Source organism: Mirounga leonina, unplaced genomic scaffold (assembly GCF_011800145.1).
Source record: "Mirounga leonina isolate KUSES-001 unplaced genomic scaffold, KU_Mleo_1.0 Mir_101595, whole genome shotgun sequence".
Classification (NCBI taxonomy): Eukaryota; Metazoa; Chordata; class Mammalia; order Carnivora; family Phocidae; genus Mirounga; species Mirounga leonina.
In genome coordinates this window covers 4,728,541-4,747,400 of record NW_023270158.1, presented here as the reverse complement: position 1 = coordinate 4,747,400, position 18,860 = coordinate 4,728,541, and the positions used below count along the sequence as shown (strand labels likewise).

At 48.3% G+C, this 18,860-nt stretch overlaps 1 protein-coding gene across 10 annotated transcripts in view; it reads left to right on the top strand.

The window, feature by feature from the left end:
• The window catches only part of PHKA2 (phosphorylase kinase regulatory subunit alpha 2), a 75,451-nt gene that overhangs the window by 52,484 nt on the left and 4,107 nt on the right, over window positions 1-18,860 (top strand). For 5 of the 10 annotated variants that reach the window (XM_035000364.1, XM_035000391.1, XM_035000407.1 and 2 more), the window contains 14 exons: window positions 265-343; window positions 3,706-3,869; window positions 4,639-4,818; window positions 8,381-8,469; window positions 9,406-9,539; window positions 9,952-10,108; window positions 10,908-10,987; window positions 11,416-11,494; window positions 11,584-11,713; window positions 12,231-12,332; window positions 14,547-14,665; window positions 15,405-15,434; window positions 16,817-16,870; window positions 18,687-18,857. In XM_035000364.1, the coding sequence (XP_034856255.1) occupies window positions 265-343; window positions 3,706-3,869; window positions 4,639-4,818; window positions 8,381-8,469; window positions 9,406-9,539; window positions 9,952-10,108; window positions 10,908-10,987; window positions 11,416-11,494; window positions 11,584-11,713; window positions 12,231-12,332; window positions 14,547-14,665; window positions 15,405-15,434; window positions 16,817-16,870; window positions 18,687-18,857 (1,568 nt within the window). Of the gene's footprint in view, window positions 1-264; window positions 344-3,705; window positions 3,870-4,638; window positions 4,819-8,380; window positions 8,470-9,405; window positions 9,540-9,951; window positions 10,109-10,907; window positions 10,988-11,415; window positions 11,495-11,583; window positions 11,714-12,230; window positions 12,333-14,546; window positions 14,666-15,404; window positions 15,435-16,816; window positions 16,986-17,709; window positions 17,896-18,686; window positions 18,858-18,860 lie in introns of those variants that run through there. The other 5 variants (XM_035000373.1, XM_035000424.1, XM_035000415.1 and 2 more) reach the window with 5 other exon arrangements.

Sequence of the window (18,860 nt, the reverse complement as noted above, 5' to 3'; positions counted from 1 at the left end):
CATGCTCAGTAACTGCGTGAACTTGATCTGCCTGATTCATGTCCCACAGTTGCTTTGGGCCCTTTTCAAAATGTTTAAAACGAGTCCCATAGACAAAGCTAAGTACTGAAGGGGGTTCTTAGCAGTTTGGTTTCTGAGCTTAGGAATCTTTCATAGTATTTTAATTAGATTGTATTGACGAAAATGTTTCTGCGCATGCCCCCAAAACCAAAAAGTATTCCCAGATTAAGTAAACTCATTTGTCTTTTTCTCCCCCACCCTTAGCAAATGATGGCTCAGACATTCATTCTGCAGTTCTTTCTACAATTAGAAAACTAGAGGATGGATATTTTGGAGGAGCCAGGTAATTTGTGATTTTTTTTTTTTAAAGTATCAGCGACCTTTCTTGAAAGTCTTTTGCTGCCCTTCTCCCACTTTTCATATCAATTGCTGAACATGAGAAGCATGAAGCTTTAGACTAAAAAAGAAGTTAAATCCTACCCATTCACCCATGTGGAACTGGAATCGTCTCAAAAGCAGCTTTCTGTGGGTGTTGGTGAAGCTTTTACGGGTGCCAGGAGGCTTGGGGCATAGGTAGATGAACGTACCAAGTCTCTCTGAGGTGGCATTCTTGGATTGCATGTATGGGATGCTGTGCCTGTTTCTGGTAAAGGGCCTGGGAGAAAACACCCAGTGCCTAGGTCTGGCAGGTGCTCAGTAAACATTCCTTGAATTGACTTGAGTGTGCTGTCACCTGAAGAATAATTCACAGAACTTTATAAATTCCCTAGGTGGCCCTCAGAGCAGGGCACCTGAAGGGGCCTGCCTAGACCATTGTCCCCTCATCCTCAGTGGAGCAATACGTACTCCGGTTTGCAGGCCCACAGTACCAGCTGCTCCCCGGTAGTACGGGTAAGCGCCTTGAGTGATAGGGGGCTCACCTCCTGGGAAAACCGATTCCATTTTTCTACCCTCTGTCACAAGGCAGAGGTTTTCTCGATAGCATCTGTGCCCAGATCTCTCCAAATCCCCTGGAATATGCAAGAAGGGTTCTAAGAGAACTTCACTGTACAGCCGGCCCTGAGTGAGGTGTGACCCTTCTGGGCCCTGAAGTCTTCCATTGGGTCCCTGATAGAATGCCAGTTGCTAAGTGTTTGGGCATTGAAGTCAGCCGTCCTCACATCTTGCCACACTGGGGACCCTGCTGCCACTGTAATGTTTTTTAAAACTGCGGTAAAGGGGCGCCTAGGTGCCTCAGTCATTAAGCGTCTGCCTTCGGCTCAGGTCATGATCTCAGGGTCCTGGGATCGAGCCCCGCATCAGGCTCCCTGCTCAGCGGGAAGCCTTCTTCTCCCTCTCCCACTCCCCCTGCTTGTATTCCCTCTCTCACTGTGTCTCTTTCTGTCAAATAAATAAAATCTTAAAAAAAAGAAAAAGAAAACCGGTAAAATGCACATACTGTAAAATTTACCATCTTAGCCATTTTAAAGTGTACAGTTCAGGAATGTTACATACATTCACATGGTTGTGCAACCAATCTCCAGGACTCTTTTCATCTTGCAAAACTGAAATTCTTTCCCCATGAAACAACAACGCCCCCGTTCTCCTTGCCCCAGCCCCTGGCAACCGCCATTGTACTTTCCGTCTCTAGGTGTCTCATCTGAGTGGACTCATGCAATACGTTTTTTTGTACCTGGCATATTTCACTTAGCCTGATGTCCTCAGAGTTGAGTCACTGTATTTCTAAGTGCTGGGAGTAGCAGCTCTGCTCACAGAGCTTACTGCGGGGTTTTGCTGCAGACATGAATGGCCCTCATTCCGAGCTTCTCCTGGGAGTGTCCGCGAGACTGTCCCCAGCATTTTGCCATCCACATTTCCAGCGCTAGCACCATAACTGCACTTGACATGCACTTTTGTACATTTCACGTCCAGTTTGGATAAGCTACCACCTGGTGGATGGCATCACAGCCAAGAGAAAATACCATACACCCGTAATTAACTGCTTTTCAGAATAAACTCGTGAATTTAATCATTGTCAAAAAGGATACTGTCTGCAGTTAATTGCTCACTTGCAGTCCATCTTGTGTTGCTTTGTGTGCATCGTCTGATTGAGTCTTCACTTTGTCACGTGGTGGGCTGTATTCCTATTTTATAGACATTGGGCTGTAGGCTCAGTAGAGCAAGGTGCACAAGATGAATAGGTGCAGGAGCTCTGTATGAACACAGAAACCAGGCTCTGATCTCCATGCCGAGCTGAACGAGGGCTTAAAAATTTCAGGAGGGTCTCCTGTTTCTAGAGTATGGCAGACGACTCAGAGAACCGTGGAAAGAAACAGGAATGTCTAGGCTCCATGGGCTACCTTTCCTATTAAGTTCTTGATAATTAAAACTGAATCTCATTTTGGCTTTTCCTTAGGCTTGAGGGTCTTTAAAAAGCTGAATTCACCCTGGATGCCGGACTTTCCCTCTGGACCCACCTGGGGTAGCTTGCTATCCTTTGTAAATTACTGCCATTCCACCTTTGACCTGACTCCTTTCAACTTCCATCAGAGAGAAACTTGCCATTGTCTTCTTTTGCACACTCGCTTGTACCTCACTTCCTCCTGTCCCCAGTCTCAAGGCAAAAGAGTCAATAGAACGGGCAGGGCCCCAGAGGGAAAAAGATTTTACTTCATTAAACGAAAGGCTTTTCTTTCCGTCCCTCAGGCCATGTTTCTTGAAGTAGTCCATTTGCCCACTGAAGCTCCTGCACCCACGAATTCACTTGCACCTCGTGCTTCATTCAGTGTGCTCCTTAAACTGTTTCTCTCAGCCTTTTCAACTAAGTCCTCATCTGCTGCTGGTAGCTCCAGATCCTATTGTCTTCTGCCTCCAGAGCTACCTTTTTTTTTTTTTTTAAAGGTTTTATTTATTTGAAAGAGAGTGAGTACGGGGAGGAGCAGAGGGAGAAGGACAAGCCGACTCTGCACTGAGCTCAGAGCCCGCCCTGGGGCTCGATCCCAGGACCCTGAGATCACGACCTGAGCTGAAATCAAAAGTCAGACGCTAAACCGCTAAACCGACTGAGCCACCCAGGTGCCCCTGGAGCTAACATTTTAAGAAGTACACAGTGGCAGCTTTCTGTACGGTGGCCCTCCCTCATGCTCCCTGAACCTGGGACCCCACACTGCCAAACCCAGCTTGTAGTTTTCAGTGGAACTTTTCCCAGCCTGAAAATGTAATAAGGCCACTCTGGGCACCTGCTCCGGTCTGGGGATGGCCCCCTATCACATTCCTTCTAGAAAGAACTTTGCCTTCTGAGACTGCCTCCTCTCATATGCCTGTTCCTGGGTGACTGTATTGCATGGTAGGTTTTGTTCTGGTCCAGTTGTTTTAGGGCAGAAAACCCCCCCAAGGCTTGGTTTGGTTCTGGTTAAAAGTGGTTTAGTCAATCTGTTTTGTAAAACTTTGGTTGGTTCTGTAAAATAGACTTCTGTTTGTGTTGGGTTTGGGAGTAAGAAATCAGCATGATTCACTTTGGCTTTTAATATGCTATGTGCTCCCACTTTATACTTGGTATTGAATTTTTGTTTTAATTTCTTGGCTGACTACTTATGTGGGGCGATCTGCAGTGACGTATTTATCGATTCTGGCAGAAGCACCATCTGGTTGAAAAGTCTCTCTCTGATTCATAGTGGAAGTTTGTCCACATGCACCTGTATCTCTAACATAGAGTCTCCTTGGCAGAGTAAAATTAGGGAGCCTTTCGGAATTTCTTACCACGTCTTTCTACACATATCTGACCTTCCTGGATCCAGACTGTGATGAGAAGTTGTTTGATGATGCCAGCGAAGGGAGCTTCAGTCCCGATTCAGATTTGGGAGGGTATTTGGAAGACACCTATAATCAAGGTACGGCTTGGAATGCCTTGGCAGGTGGTTCATTGAATTTATTTAAACCTTGGCATTGTGATAAAATTGCCCCGAGACTCAAGCACAGAAAATGATTGGTAATTAACATAACAAAAAAGAGGCTTTGGAAACTTGCATCTATTAAAATGAATAAAATGCCAGTTTAAAAATCTAAACTGCCGAAGTGGGGCTTTTTTTAAACCAGAGGGACAAAGAGTTTCAGGAATGAGGATTCTTGACAAAATATATTCTAAAGACAGAAACACAACTGCTTGAATTTTCAAAGGAATGGTAGAGTGATCTAGGTTTGGTTGGATATGAGGGATGAAATCCATCCTATGCATATAATATTTCTCAAACTGAACAAGGTTTTGGGTTGAAGTGACTGGTTTTTACTTTTACATAGTACGTGGAATTGGGGCTGGGCATTCCATAGTGCTTAGTTCACTCGTGACCAATTAAAAGATCAGATGTCCGCTGCTGGTCCTCAGGTTTTCATATGCATTCAGTTCATCTTGGTACGATGTGTATCTATCTTGACCTATATTTTCTTTTCCTAGGATGAAGAGCTTCCAAACAATAACTTTATAAACATGTACATTATCTTTGTAAATGTCTTTACCCTCCAGGAGTGGGGGTACAAATATCTATATCAAAATGTTGTCTCCCACTGAATCTCCTCAGCGCCACGTGCTACACACAGTCGCTATGACACATCGAGAATATTTCTGCAGCTTGTTTTCACTGGCTCTTTCTCTTGCCTGTCCAGTTACAGAAAGCGAAGATGAACTTGACCAGTATATCAACCACCTCCTACAAAGCACATCCTTGAAGTGCTATCTGCCCCCTCTTTGTAAGAAGACAGAAGACAGCCATGTTTTCAGTGCCATCCACTCCACCCGGGATATACTTTCCGTGATGGCAAAAGCAAAGGGTTTGGAAATTCCATGTGCGTTATTAACTCTTTTTGGCCTGTTAAAATAACTTCTCAGAGTAATGCATGAGCATAATTTAAAAGTCAGAGAATTCTAGAAGACAACAAAATGCAGAGGTTTCCTGCCTCCACCCTCCCCTCCCCACTGACCCAGTCCTTCTACAGAGGGGCAACCACTTTCAACTGGCATTTACATATCTCTGCTTTTCTAAAACAATGTGTGTATCTTGCCTTCTTTTGATGCGTCGACTTGATTCAGTATCTGTTGGCCTTCTCTTATGTGGATGAGGATTCAGTTGTCCTAAATCACTACTCCTCTACTTTGCTTCCCATAACCTAGTGATGTCATTGTATTAAAGCGGAGTTAAATCACTATTCGTTCTTTATATTATCGTATGTATGCAAATATTATTCTCAACTGAGCATTATAGTATACTGTGATTGTACTATCTTTATTTTTTGGTTTTTCTAAAGTTAATACTAAATTTAAAGTTAACTTTAAAAGACAGTAATACTATTAACTTTATTAAAGGTTGCTCTATCTTTTCATTTTGCTTTGCTTCCTTTCCCAACTTCCCAGGGGCCCACAATACAAATTTCCACAAGGTCAGTCATATCCATGAGTTTGTCATCTGTACTACTTAGCTTCCACGAGTCTCCTTCTGTCCGGTTGATGGTTCTCCAGGCCCGTTGCATACCTGGCATCCTGGGACTTCTCTTTTATCTCCGTAATCTCTATTGCTTATCTCTTCAGTTGGCCTCCCTGGTTCCTGAATCTGGCATGTTCCTCTTCCTTGATTTCTTCCTCTAGTGGAACACATTCCAGAACAGTTTCGAAGGGTTAAAAAAAACAACAACTGGTACAATGGCAGAGGGGCGGGCACAGCAATGACAGCCCTCAACCTGCTCGTTTCTGAAGTTCACTGCCCCTTTTGCCTGCTTGCCTCCATGTCTGGGTTGTCAACTTTATCCTGGGATCTTCCCTCACCAGCATCCTGGAGAGTTTCTGGAGACTTCCTGTCTCCTGGGTTGGCTCTCCTATTTTCTGTGTCTCTACTTTTCCTGTTTCTTAGCTTACTCTCTTATTTTGGTCAAGACATCCAGCAGTTTCCTGAGAAACGTGGTGGGGAGAATTGTCAAGACTTTGCGAGTCTGAAAACACCTACAAATATTCTGTATAACCATTTGAGAGTTTGGGTATAGAATTCTAGATTGAAAATGAATTTTTCATCAGGATTTTGAAAGCACTGCTTCACTGTCCTTTTGTTATCAGTGTTGCTGTTGAGAAATCTAAACCCATTCTGATGTTTGATCCTTCACAAAAACTGTTTTTCTCTTTGAAATTTTTTTAGGATCTTCTGTGCTTCCAGGTTGTGAAACTTCAGTGATATGCCTGGATCAGGGTCTATTTTCATCCACTGTGTGGAGGCTCAGTGCGCCCTTTCAACCTGGAAACTTATGTTTTTCAGTCCTGTGAAGTTTTTCTGAAAAATTTCTTGACTCATTTCCTTCCCTACATTTACTCTGTTCTCTCTTGCTGGTACTCTCGGATTCCAGTGTTGACCTCCTGGAGAAGGCTTTATAGTTTCTCTTCAGTCTTCCATTTCTCTGTCTTTTGCTCTGTTCTGAGGGCTATTGCTTCAACTTTTTGTTCCAACCCCTCAGTTGAGTTTTTGTACTTTGGCTATTATGTTTTCAATCTCTGTTCCCTGAATTGCATCCATTCTTGTTTTGTGCATGCAATTCAATTTCGTACTACTCTAAGAATATTAATAGCAGGGCCTTTGGGTCTGGTTTTTACATTTTCCTTTCCCTAAATGGTTTCCAGGTCCCCCAAGTCAACATTTCCTGTTTGGGTTTTGGTCTTCCATGTTAGTCGTTCCTCAAATGCTGGGTGTTCCTTGGTTATCGGCTCACGCATGCCAGTCTCTCAGCGTGGAGGTGTGGGCCCTGGGGGATTAATGGGTATAGGCTGGGTAGATTTCCCAGAGATAGTCTACAGTCTCTTTTGTGATCTCCTTTTTGACAGGTCAGGGTCTGGTTGCATGGAGCTGTTTGGTCGCTTATTCCACCTGAGGACTGTGCCCAGTCCTTTAGACATGCCACATGCCCTGCCTCCTGCTTTTACCCCTTCAAAGTGCCCTCTAGTCTTCTGTTCAGGTGAGCAAGGCAGTTGCCGAGCTGTATGGATTGGAGGAAGGTATCTAGGGAGCTCACTGCTTCTTACGCAGCTTCTCTCCAGTCTTCCTTATTTCTGGATACCCCTTCCAGACCCCCCAATTCTCGAGGTGTATGGGGCAGCAAGCTCCTGAACCTTCTAAGGATTCTCTGATCTAAACCTGACTGGCTATTGGTTGTTCCCACTGCAGACTTGGGGTTTGGTTGCCTTGTGTCTGCTCAGTCCATTATCTTTCCTTCATCAGCTTTCCCGCTTCCAAAATGTCACTACTACTGTCTTCTCTCCCGCTTTTCCCTCTTCTTGAGGATTTGTCTTAAAAAAAAAATTAGGGGCGGGCGCCTGGGTGGCTCAGTTGGTTAAGCGACTGCCTTCGGCTCAGGTCATGATCCTGGAGTCCCGGGATCGAGTCCCGCATCGGACTCCCTGCTCAGCGGGGAGTCTGCTTCTCCCTCTGACCCTCCTCCCTCTCATGCTCTCTGTCTCTCATTCTCTCTCTCTAAAATAAATAAATAAAATCTTTAAAAAAAAAAAAAATTAGGGGCGCCTGGGTGGCTCAGTCGGTTGAGTGTGTGCCTTGGGCTCGGGTCATGATCCTGGGGTCCTGGGATTGATCCCCTGCTCAGCAGGAAGCCTGCTCCTCCTTCCCACTCGTGCTCTCTCTTGCTACCTCTCTCTCTCTCAAATAAATAAATGAATAAAATATTTAAAAATTTTTTTTTAATTAAGAAAATTATTTTCTGCCATGTTAGTGGGGGTTTGAGAGGAAGTAAAATTAAAATGTGTGTGTCCTTTACTAGTGTAACCTGGAGGTCTATAAGTGCCTTTTAAATATGCCTCATCTCTATTTGGAAAGCCCCCTATTTTCCCAAAGTAATATGATCTAGCCTGGAAGACACAGATGGCTTGATGAATAAGTACTGATAATGGTAGTATCCAAAGGTGGTGAAACACCAGAAGCTCCAACACGGGGCACTGGCAAAGTGAAATGCACACCGGACTCCCGGGAGCTGGATGCCTTAATTACGAGAGGGCCAGTGACCTTGCTCACATGCTCTTCCTTCCTGGTTCTCAGTCTCCTCGGCTGAAAGACAAAGGTCGGCCTCAGTCATTTCTAAGGCTCCTTTCAGTCCTCAGATGCTATGTCATTTCCCCGGAATTCCAGGAGGGAAAAGGGAAATTCAGCCCCTTAAAGCAAGATCCGTGTCCTGCTCAGTTCTTGTTCCCAGATTTAGCACATGATGTGGCTACATGGTACATTCTTGCTGATATTAATTAAACTAAGTAAGTAATCGTTCCTTCAGTTGGTTTGTATTGGATAAGGAGTAGCCACCGCACCTCTCAAAAGAAGTATCTTATCCTTCCTCCTCCTCAGAAGGGCTTTATTCTTTTGTTTTCCAGTTGTTCCCATGACTTTGCCAACTAAAGTTCTGAGTGCCCACCGTAAATCACTAAATCTTGTTGATTCTCCTCAGCCACTCCTAAAAAAGGTAAAGTATTTAGAATCACTTTTTTTTTTAAAGTGTAATATTTTTCAATGCTGGTGTAGTCCTAAGAACTCTTTTACATGGTTGAACTTGAGAGAGCATATTTTTTGATGTCTAGGACTTTGGGGATTGGAAGTTCTGGGTTTCATTGGGAACCCACACACTTAGTTGTCTGTAGTCTGCCTTGTGTCCATATCCACAATGCATCAGAATCTGTCACACTAGAGGAAATAAGCTAGCTCACTACCAGGCTGGGTAGATTGCCAGCCAGCCAAGGCTGGGCCATTTGCAGAGCAGGGTACAAAATGAGAAAAAATCCCTAAGGAGAATAAAATCTCAGGGTGTTCTCCACCGGTTCCCATAATTTGTTTTCTCTAGAAGTCTCCCTTGATTTTATTGCACATGAATAGAAAGATTCAGTGTCTACTGGAGAATCTTTTAACCTAACCTCAATTTTAGGTCATTTAAAACTTACATGCTTTTTGTGTTTGTTTTGCTTTCAAAAAGATATTTTATTGCAATACAAGCTAGAGAAAGGCAGACCGGGTAGAAGCAGAAGACCGGTGTTGGGGACTGCCTGGTGTTGGGGACCACCCTTTGTGCTCTCCCAGTGGCCTCCTCCCTTCCCGTCCACTCTGGTGGGAACCACTAGCCCTGAATTCTAATACCAGGGGTTCGTTTTCACCTGTTTTTCAACTTTGCATAAATAACACTTATACATATTTTAACCTGTTCAGCCTGATCTCTTGCAAACATCGAGTAACACAATGATTCACTGATCAGGAAGAGTGAAACCTATAAATAAAAAGCTACAGGAGAGTCCCTGAAAGCCTGGAACCCAGCAGTGACAGAGTTCCAAGACCCCGTGTTACTTCCTGGTCTTCTAGGCGTTCACACGCTCAGCCCCTCTCCCCTGCTTTTTGGCTTTCATGTGGCCAGGCCCCCGAAGAGGACTCCCAGCGGCCCAGAGATGACCAGGGTGATGTGGACTGTGAGAAGCTGGTGGAACAGCTGAAAGACTGTGTGAACCTACAGGACCAAGCGGACATTCTGTACATTCTGTATGTAATAAAGTAAGTGTATGGTCTTCGCTAGCTCGAGCTTGCTCTGTTCTCCTTGACTCTTTGTTCTAGTTTTCTTGGCCTTCCAGCAAACCAGGCCATGATTCACCCTAAGTATCCAGGATCACCACGAACAGACTTCTGTCCCCTTCTCTGCCTACTAGTGCTGGCCTCCTGGGATGAGAAGGCTGAGTGAGGCCAGGAGCTCACTGCTTCCTGATGTTAGGCTTCTGTTTCAAATAGAAGGGATGCTTTGGTAAGATGGAGCCCTCTTGGTTAGACTCGGAGGCACCGGGAGGGCCCCCAGAACTTGGCAGAATGTGCAGTGATTCATTTCCCTCCCTGCCAAGTGAGCTCTGCTACAAGACAATCCGGCCTGTAAGCATTCCAGGCCATACTTCTGGGGTTTTCTATCTCTTGACAGGGGCCCCAGCTGGGACACAAATCTCTCCGGACAGCATGGGGTCACAGTTCACAACCTTCTCAGCGAGCTCTACAGGAAGGCTGGCTTGTATCAGGAGTGGGGTTTGATCCGCTACATCTCTGGCCTGCTCAGGAAGAAAGTGGAGGTCCTGGCAGAGGTCAGAGCAAGCGCACTCGGGCCCTCCGTTTGTTCTTTCCAGCCCCGTGCCCTCTTTCTGTTACAAAGCTAGAGGCAAGCACCTTCTATTTGTAGAGAAAACCAGTTATCGAATACACGGATGCAACAGGCCCTCCTCACTGACCTCTTACTGCTCTTGGAGGGCAAGCAAAGGAAATGAAATTCAAGTTGATTAGTCTTGTTCTTTTTTAGCTGCAGAAAAAGGTTTACCAAGAAATAAAATGAAAATGCTCTGTGGCCTGGCACCCTTAAACAGGGTGTTCTTATTTCAGCACATCTGCAGTATAGTCATGATTAACATTTTAACCCCGAGGTGCTGCAAAATCCAGAACTGCTTTCTAAGACATTAGGTTTCAGTGTTATGGTAAAGGTGATGGTGTCTGTTGGATGTGAGTAATGGGGAAACTGGCAACTTAAGACTGTAATGTGGTCATTAACCCTTAACATTGGCATCTTAGGACTCATGACAGCTCGTCTCCCTTGTGGAATAGCTGGGGGTGCAGTGTGTTTGCTATGCTGGGCAGGCACTAAATACCCTAGTGGGCCCTGCAGAGCCGGGCGCAGGCCACAGAGCTCACAGGGCCCCCACCCTGCCTGCATTGCTCAGTCTGGGGTCTATGTATGAATTTTCAAAAAAATGGCACCGTGGGTCATAAAGTTTGTCAAGGTAAATTTATGGTCTTATTGGTGGTGACACTTCCCTGTTGGCTTTGCTAAACACCCCCCACCCCGGCCCCCGGCTATCACCGTGGCCCTCACCCTTTTCCCCGTGTGAGTAGGCCTGCACGGACCTGCTGTCACACCAGAAGCAGCTCACGGTGGGCCTGCCGCCGGAACCCCGGGAGAAGACCATCTCGGCGTAAGTCTTCAGCCTGGCAGCCTTACCTGGGTGCGGCACCGCGGGGCTCTGGGGGGGCATCTGTGCCATCCACCATTCACGAAGAGGGTCGTTTTGTTTTGTTTTTTAAGATTTATTTAGTTGAGGGAAGAGAGAGCACGAGCCGGGGGAGGTGGGGAGAGCAGAAGGAGAGGGACAAGCAGACTCTGCGCCGAGCAGGGACCCCGATGCAGGGCTCGATCCCACGATCCTGAGACCGTGACCTGAGCCGAAATCAAGAGTCGGGTGCTCAACCGACTGAACCAGCCAGGCGCCCCAGGAGGAGGGTCTTTCTAAAAACACTGTCGCTCGGGAGCTTCCTACAGGAAAATAAGGCTCTTCTGGAGAGGCGAGGAGGCACCCCTCCTAGGTCGCTTTCATGGTGTGTGTGTCTTGATGTTTCTTCCTAGTCCTCTGCCCCCTGAGGAGCTCACAAAACTCATCTATGAAGCCAGCGGGCAGGACATCAGCATCGCAGTCCTCACACAGGTCGGGGCTGGCGAGGGGCAGGGGTCCCGCCACCAGCAGCCACCCGCAGCCAGTCTCTGAACCGCTGTCTCCACTTCTGTCTGCCTCAGGAGATTGTTGTTTACCTGGCCATGTACGTCAGGGCGCAGCCCAGCCTTTTCGTGGAGATGCTCAGACTCCGCATCGGACTGATCATTCAGGTGATGGCCACGGAGCTGGCACGGAGCCTGAACTGCTCAGGTACGAGGCACGCAGGTGGACTCTCGGGGGGCGGTTCCCACCCCTCTGACCCTGCCCCATGGGGAGCCTGCCCAAGTATTCTGGAAGCAGGGCTTCTGAGCAGGTCCTCTTGTTCAGATGCTGAATTTCATACGTCAGGGAGAATGAGGCACGAGGATCTTGTGCCCTGCTCCCGATAGCTAAGTTCCTACGGTATCTCCTTGCGGTGAGAGGTCATCCCCCATTTCCTAACACCTCCACTGGGAGCAATCGTACCCATTTAAATATGTAAGTCAGCGACGGGACACATTCCAACATTGGGAATCATCACAGTGTGAAAAATTAGGTGCGCGAGTATTTAAACCACAGCATTTAGAATCACCAAGGAGTGGCACAGTTCAGCCCTGAAACAGTAGCGAGGTCATCCTGAGCAGGGACACCTGTCACAATGGCCTTTGTCACAGCCTTCCCGAGGCCCACCTGACTCTATGTGCCACCAGCCCTGTGTCAGAGCCACTTAAAAGGTGTGTATTTGTAGGAGAAGAAGCTTCTGAAAGTTTGATGAACCTCAGCCCTTTCGACATGAAAAGCCTCCTGCACCATATTCTGAGTGGAAAAGAGTTTGGCGTCGAGAAAAGCAGTAAGTAAATGCTCTGTTCACATTGGGGGTGGCCAGAGGGGGCCGGACTGGCGGGCCTGGGGTCTCCCGGCACTGCAGTTGTGGACAGAATCCACGAGGGGCAGCTTCCGACTTGACGGGGATGGACAGTCCTAGGTTCAAGATTTCGGCTTTTTGGCCTCTGTGACCCCAGTGTCGTGTGTGCGTGCGCGCCCCTCTGCGCCCCGGCCCGCCACCTCCCTCCTCCCGCCGTAACTGGTGCACGCGTGTGAGGAGGGGGCGACGTGACTGGGGGGGCAGGATGAAAGGGCTGTGTTTTCCAGGCTCCGGAGTGGACCCCGCCTTTGGTTTGGCTAGAAGCACTCGCAAGCAGGCCCCCGATAATGTTCGGGGGAGTAGAGTGCTCTACATGGGCTCACGGCACCTTCTTGCTGAGTTTGCTTCACTCCAGCTTGCTCACTCAGTTTTGATCTGTACCAGAACCTTGTTTGCTGTGCTAGGAAGTATAATCGCCCGAGTCCTGGTGGAATTCTGTTCTCAAATGCTCCCTAATTATAATTGAAGCAATTATCATTTCTCCCCCTCATAATAAAGCAAAATGATTTGCAGACACATTGGCAAATTTATTTCATCAAGCCAAAGAAATGCCGTGTGGGCTGTCATTTTTATTTAATAAGAAGGACATTGGGTACTTCATATTTTTTCCCCAGAGTGCGCACCAGCCAGCAAACAAAGATGGCATCATGCAATCAGATGTGTTTTGGTCGCTTTTCTCCTTTCCTGAAGGAGTGCTTGAGATCCTTTTCCAAAAGTAATTTTCAGTTCTATTCAAATGCACAGTCCTTGAAATGTAAATTTGCAAAATAAATATTTTATGTGTTCCTGCTCATCAAAATAATATACGTGGTTTGACACACATAATTACTAAAAATTTGTTATTAGGTCTAAAGCTATAGATGCTTACAAAATTGAGAACAGAGCAATGTCACTTGAAAGCTATAAATACGTCTAATTGCAAGCAAGGCTAATTGCCGTCTTTTTACATGTAACATCACTTGTTAATTGTCTTCTGTCATTCAATTTTTATAAGTTAGGAAACTCAGTCTTAGAATTTTGATTAAATCCTGAGATATCTGAGATATTTCCAACTACTGCCCACCCTATACAGGCCTTACTGTAGCTTCTGGCTTTTCTTTTCTACCTTCCTGGTGTCCTTCCTTCCTGCTGTCCTTCAAATGTCGGCGTCTGTGGGCTCCTTAGTCATCTCCACTGTCCTAGGCAGCACCCTTCCCTCTGTGGCTTCAGTGGGGGGGGCGGGGGCTGGGTGGGAAGGCTGGGCACTCAGGGGAAGCTGCTCTGAGGAAGTGACCTTCGAGCTGGGTTTGCAGAGGAGAGGGAGGGCCTGGCAGAGGGGAGCGGGTGGGATGGGCGGGAGCAGCCTGGGCAAATGCCCAGCCCCATGTAGCTGGCCAGGAGTGCAGAGCTGGGGGGGGGGGGGGGGGGGGGCAGGTGGGACCAGCCCCGTGTAGCTGGCCAGGAGTGCAGCGCTGGGCGGGGGTGGAGGTTGGGGGCAGGTGGGACTCAAGTCCAGAGGGCTTCATCCTAAAGACAGAGCTAGGCCTGGAAGGACTCCAAGTGTGTAGTGACATGATCACACTTGCCTTTCAGAATGATTGCTGTGACGCAAGCCCAGAGAAGTGGTTCGCGGGGAGGGGCGGGGCGCAGACGCCCTGGTCCAGAGGCTGCCACAGCAGGTTGAAAGTGAGGTGACGGAGGCCCTGGCCCCTCGTGTGCCGGCAGGGGGGTCTCCTCTGCCTGCAGCCCTTAGTCGGCTTGTTCTCCCTGGACATCCTCTCCAGCCCCAAGGTCCCTCAGTGGGGTGGTCTCAGTTTCCTACAAGGAAGGTGTGCTTTTGGAGAGGAAATTATTTTTTAAAAACCAACTGATTCATTAAAGGTTTTATGGCCGCTCTGGGTTTTTTTGCATGCTGCTTAAGTGATGTTCACTTTTTCATCCATTCTCTCGGGTACCTGTGGAGCATGTGCTATGTAGCAGGTACTGGTCCAGGGGCTGCAAACAGAGCGCTGGCCAGGGCAGGAGAGGCTGTCTTGTCCTGGAGTTTCTCAGCGAGTGGGAGAGAGAGAGATGTGGCTGAAAAGAAGCACAGGGCACGTAGTCCTCCCTCAGGACGGATGCTAGTAGTTTCTAAGAACCACATGTATGTTTCCCCTCCAGTGCGACCTATCCATTCCTCCACATCCAGCCCTGCCATCTCCATCCACGAAGTGGGACACACTGGAGCCACCAAAACCGAGAGGAGTGGCATTAACAGGCTGAGGAGCGAGATGAAACAGGTAAGACAGGACTCTTGGTGGCAGTGCCGGGAAAGAAGTGGTTTTCATGCCTGGGCTCACCTCAGAAAGTGCTAGAAACCCAGGGCCTGCAGGGTGCTCTTTGTATAGGATGTGAGATCCCTGCTGTCCTGAAATCTAAACACAGTCTACCCAGATATCTAAGAATTCTGTGAACATTCCGGAAAACACCCTTACCCGTGTTTGTCTCTATTGCCGAGAACCACACTTTCTCGGTGGTGGGCCACAGCTATTCCAAAAGTAGAGTCGTGCAAGATGTCACTGAATCATCTCACCATGAAATGTGTCCTTCAGATGACATAGCAAGAAGAAGGTAGAAATAGAATAGAATGCTCATGATACCTGTGTTTGCCACCATCCATGGGTGTCCCTCTTCTTGGTTCACTTTTTACTTCACGGTACATTCCATCTGAAGTGACCCCCCAGGACCGCAAGGCCGCAGCACTTCGGAGTCCTCGTGTGCCGGGGACGGGGCTAGGACTTGACCGATCTGTAGGAGGAAGCAGAGCTTCCTTCTGACCATGACCCGAGTGGGAAATGAACTCAGATTCTCTTCTCCATTTCAAATGATGACTCAGTAGATTGAGTCCCTGAGGCGCCTGTGGGTCACACCCAGCAGTTGGGCCAATACTTCCCTGGATTTTCTAGAGGGTGATAGAAGTAGGGTATCCTTGATTTGAAACTGGCTGTTTTGTGTGTCCTGATGTATTTTTACTTTCAGATGACTAAGCGATTTAGTGCTGGTGACCAGGTGAAACATTGTCTTTTTCCGTCCTTCACGTGTGTGCTTCATGTTCTTTCTGGCTTGAATGTGGAGAGCAAGACCGCGAATATGGAGAGTGATGGCCCGGGGAGTGGTTTTGCCCATCAAATCCGCTTGGGTGGAGGTGACTCCTCGGCTGTGGCGGGCAGGCAGAGCAGGAGAGACGGCCTTCCACACGCCTGTAAAAAATCCATTTATCAAGCTTTTGGGTTTTATAGGATGATTTGTGAGAGAGGTGGTTCTGGGCTCTGCCTTGCCAGGAGTTTCTATGCAAAAAAAGGGAAGTAAGTAGGGGAAAGTAAAACGTGGTCATTGATTACATGAATAGAAAGAATACTGCTATTCCTGTCCTCACATTGCCCGGGGCGGGGGGGGGGGTGTGGACTTTAACCCTGGAAGGAAAACAGTGTAAGGATATGTTCTTTCCCAGTACCTTCGGGACCCACTTCTTCCTAAGCACTCCTGTGACTGAGCAAGTGTAGAGGAGTTGTGGAGTGACATACAGCTTCTCTGTGTTGTCTCTGCGGCTACCTTAGGCTCTTTCCAAGTCAGGAACCCACTTTCCAAACATCTTCCTTTGCTAGCCACTCGGTGGCACCATACCCCGATCGTGGCTCACTGTGGGTGACTATGGGTGGCTCCTTCTGCCTCCATTTAATACTGTCCTTGTATATTACGGGGACAAAATGATCTTCTTTGCTAGGTTTAGATTCAGCCAATACAAGTTTTATATTTGGCCACTTACATCAAGGAAATATATTATTCTCTCTCCCAAATTTTAGAGATGCCTTGGCATTTTAAATTTCGACTCTCTTTTTGCAAGAACACCACGGGTGCACAGTTTGTGCTCAGGCACTATTCCCATGCCAGGTACGGATACATTATAGATTTTTAGATGAGGAAATACTTGTTTGGCCAAAGGTCATCAGCCTTCTCTTACTTGTTCGTTTAATAAATATCTATTTAATGCCAGTAGGGGCCAGATGCTAAATGCTGGTTATGGGCAGGTATTTTATTGATCTCTACAGATTTTCACAACTCTTGACATAAAAGATGAGCATTTTGTGGCTAGGACTTTAGAAAATAGTGTCCTAACTTGATGAGACACCTCCACATAGGACTAGAATGGGTAACGTTTCAAAATCCCGAGAAAGAGCAGTTCCCAAGTCCTCCATGGCACGGAGCCCCGAGCTCTGCGCTGCCTGGTGCCTGGGGCTGTTCGCCTGGACGGTGAGTGAGAACTTCTGCCCGCCCGCCGCCTCTGCGCCTTCTTGCCGCGGGGGTTCTCAATGCTGTTCTGTGCTCCCCCTCTCTGCTTGCGTCCTTTGGGGTCACTGCACGTGACTGAGTGGACTCTCTTTGTTTTGTAGCTGTTTTCTGTGAGCCAGGCCGTGTCCAGCAGTGCGCGTTCCTCCAAGTCTGCGGTAAACCACGCATCCCGACTGCCCTCCTCACCGCCTCCTCGTTTGTGGTGTCTGAGTCCTCTTGTTGCCCTTCTCGTGCACCCACCGCATCCCTAACTCCCACAGCTTTGAACAGGTTTAAGTGTTTTCATGTGACTGTCATTATGAAGAGGGTCTAGAAGGAAAGCCAAGAAGTTCTTGATTTGAGCTTTGTCCAGGAGCTTCTGGAACCTTCGGGGCATTGGTTCTGTGCCTTTCTTCTGAGCCGGGGTGGTGAGCCACTGCCTGCACGTGCTGAGGAGCACCTTATATTCCCAACACCCTGGCTTGGCTTGAGGCCCCAGATCAAGTGCAGGAGTAGGAAATACTCTAATGGCAGAAGCGAGTCTTAATCTTCCTCTTGAAAGTAGAAGGAGAAAACCAGCTGAGTCATTGATGAGTGCGGCTGTAATTACTTTTATTTGTATCTAATTGTTGCCGTATTTAAATGGCAGTAATGAGCCCTATGGAATAACCCAGCCTAACAGCCTTTTCAAAATAAGATCCGATGAAGTCAAAATGAGTACCTAGGGAGAACTCCTGCCTCCTGCCCTGCTAGCATGCTTACCATTTGGATTTCATTTTTAAACCTTTAAGTTTGATGTTGTGCATTGAGAAATGAAGGTACGAGATAGTTCGGAACAAGATAACATGGAAGGATGCAAGTTACCCTCTAATGCCCTGTAGACGGGCAGATTAGAATCCATCCTCTGGCAGAAAGCAGGCTGTGAGCTCTGCTGCGGGGAGGGGTGCGGCACGGCCTCGGCCCCCCCACCCCCACCCCCACCCCCACCCCCAAACCGAGCCAGCTCGGCTTTCAGGTCCTCCGGCTCCAGACCCCCACTGGGAGCCTCTGTGAGCTGCATCTGCAGTCGTGGGCGGGCCCTGCCCCAGCACCTGGCTCTGGAAGGCCAGAATAAGGCCAGCCTCAGGCCAGGAGGTGGGAACGAGATGACGCGCTCCCTCTGCTTCAGCAAAGCCCGCGTTCTGGCTCGGCGGCCGCCATCGGCCCGGTGAGGATGGAGCCCCATGCTGAGAAAAGGCGAACAAAGGGATTCAAAGGCACTGGTGGATGTACCGTCATCTCGGAGGCCCCACTACTAAATAAGGATTCCCAGCCTTTACTGTTTGTCTTTCCCTCCAGAGCAACCCCTCTCCCCCTTATTATGTGCTGCGTTGTCTGCAGCACCTGCAGTATGGGGAGGTGACCCCTGCCCCCCTGGGGCACGGTGCAAGGAAAGTGGGTACCTGGGCATTCATCGGCCTGGGGGCTCTCTCGCAGCCCTCCTGCAGCAATGCCAGAGGGCCTCGGTCGGGACAGCTGTGTCCCATGCACACTTACCACAAGCCAGGCGTGCTTTCAAGGTTTTCTGTATCTTCATTCAGTGAGTGCTCACAGCTCCCTGAAGCAGGTCTGCCTGTGACCCGTTGTACAGGGGAAGCCGAGGCCCAGAGCTAGTGTTCGGATGGATGCAGCGGTGTTGACTTGGGAGTCACAGCCTGACCCCAGGGCCCGCACTCTCCCCTGCTTGGTCTGCCCCGTGAGGTCAAGGTCCTTTGATGTTGTACTACCTCTCGAGGGCTGGAAGGAGGACACAAAAGGAGATCAGTAACCAAACCCGTACAGAATCAGTCCAGCTTCCAGAAGTGGCCAGAGTTAAGCCAAGGAACCATGTTCCTTTCTGAGCAGGTGGTCTGTGTTTTGACGAGTTTGCTGAGTCATCCCTCATGCTGGCCAGCAGTCCCGTGGGATACCGGCTCTGAGGTTCCTAAAGACCGTGCGCGGTCTGTCTTGCAGAGGTGCAGCACCCCATCCTCGCCCACCGGCACTTCATCATCAGACTCAGGCGGGCACCACATTGGCTGGGGGGAGCGCCAGGGCCAGTGGCTACGCAGGAGAAGGCTGGACGGAGCCATCAACAGGGTCCCTGTGGGATTCTACCAGAAGGTGTGGAAGATCCTTCAGAAGGTA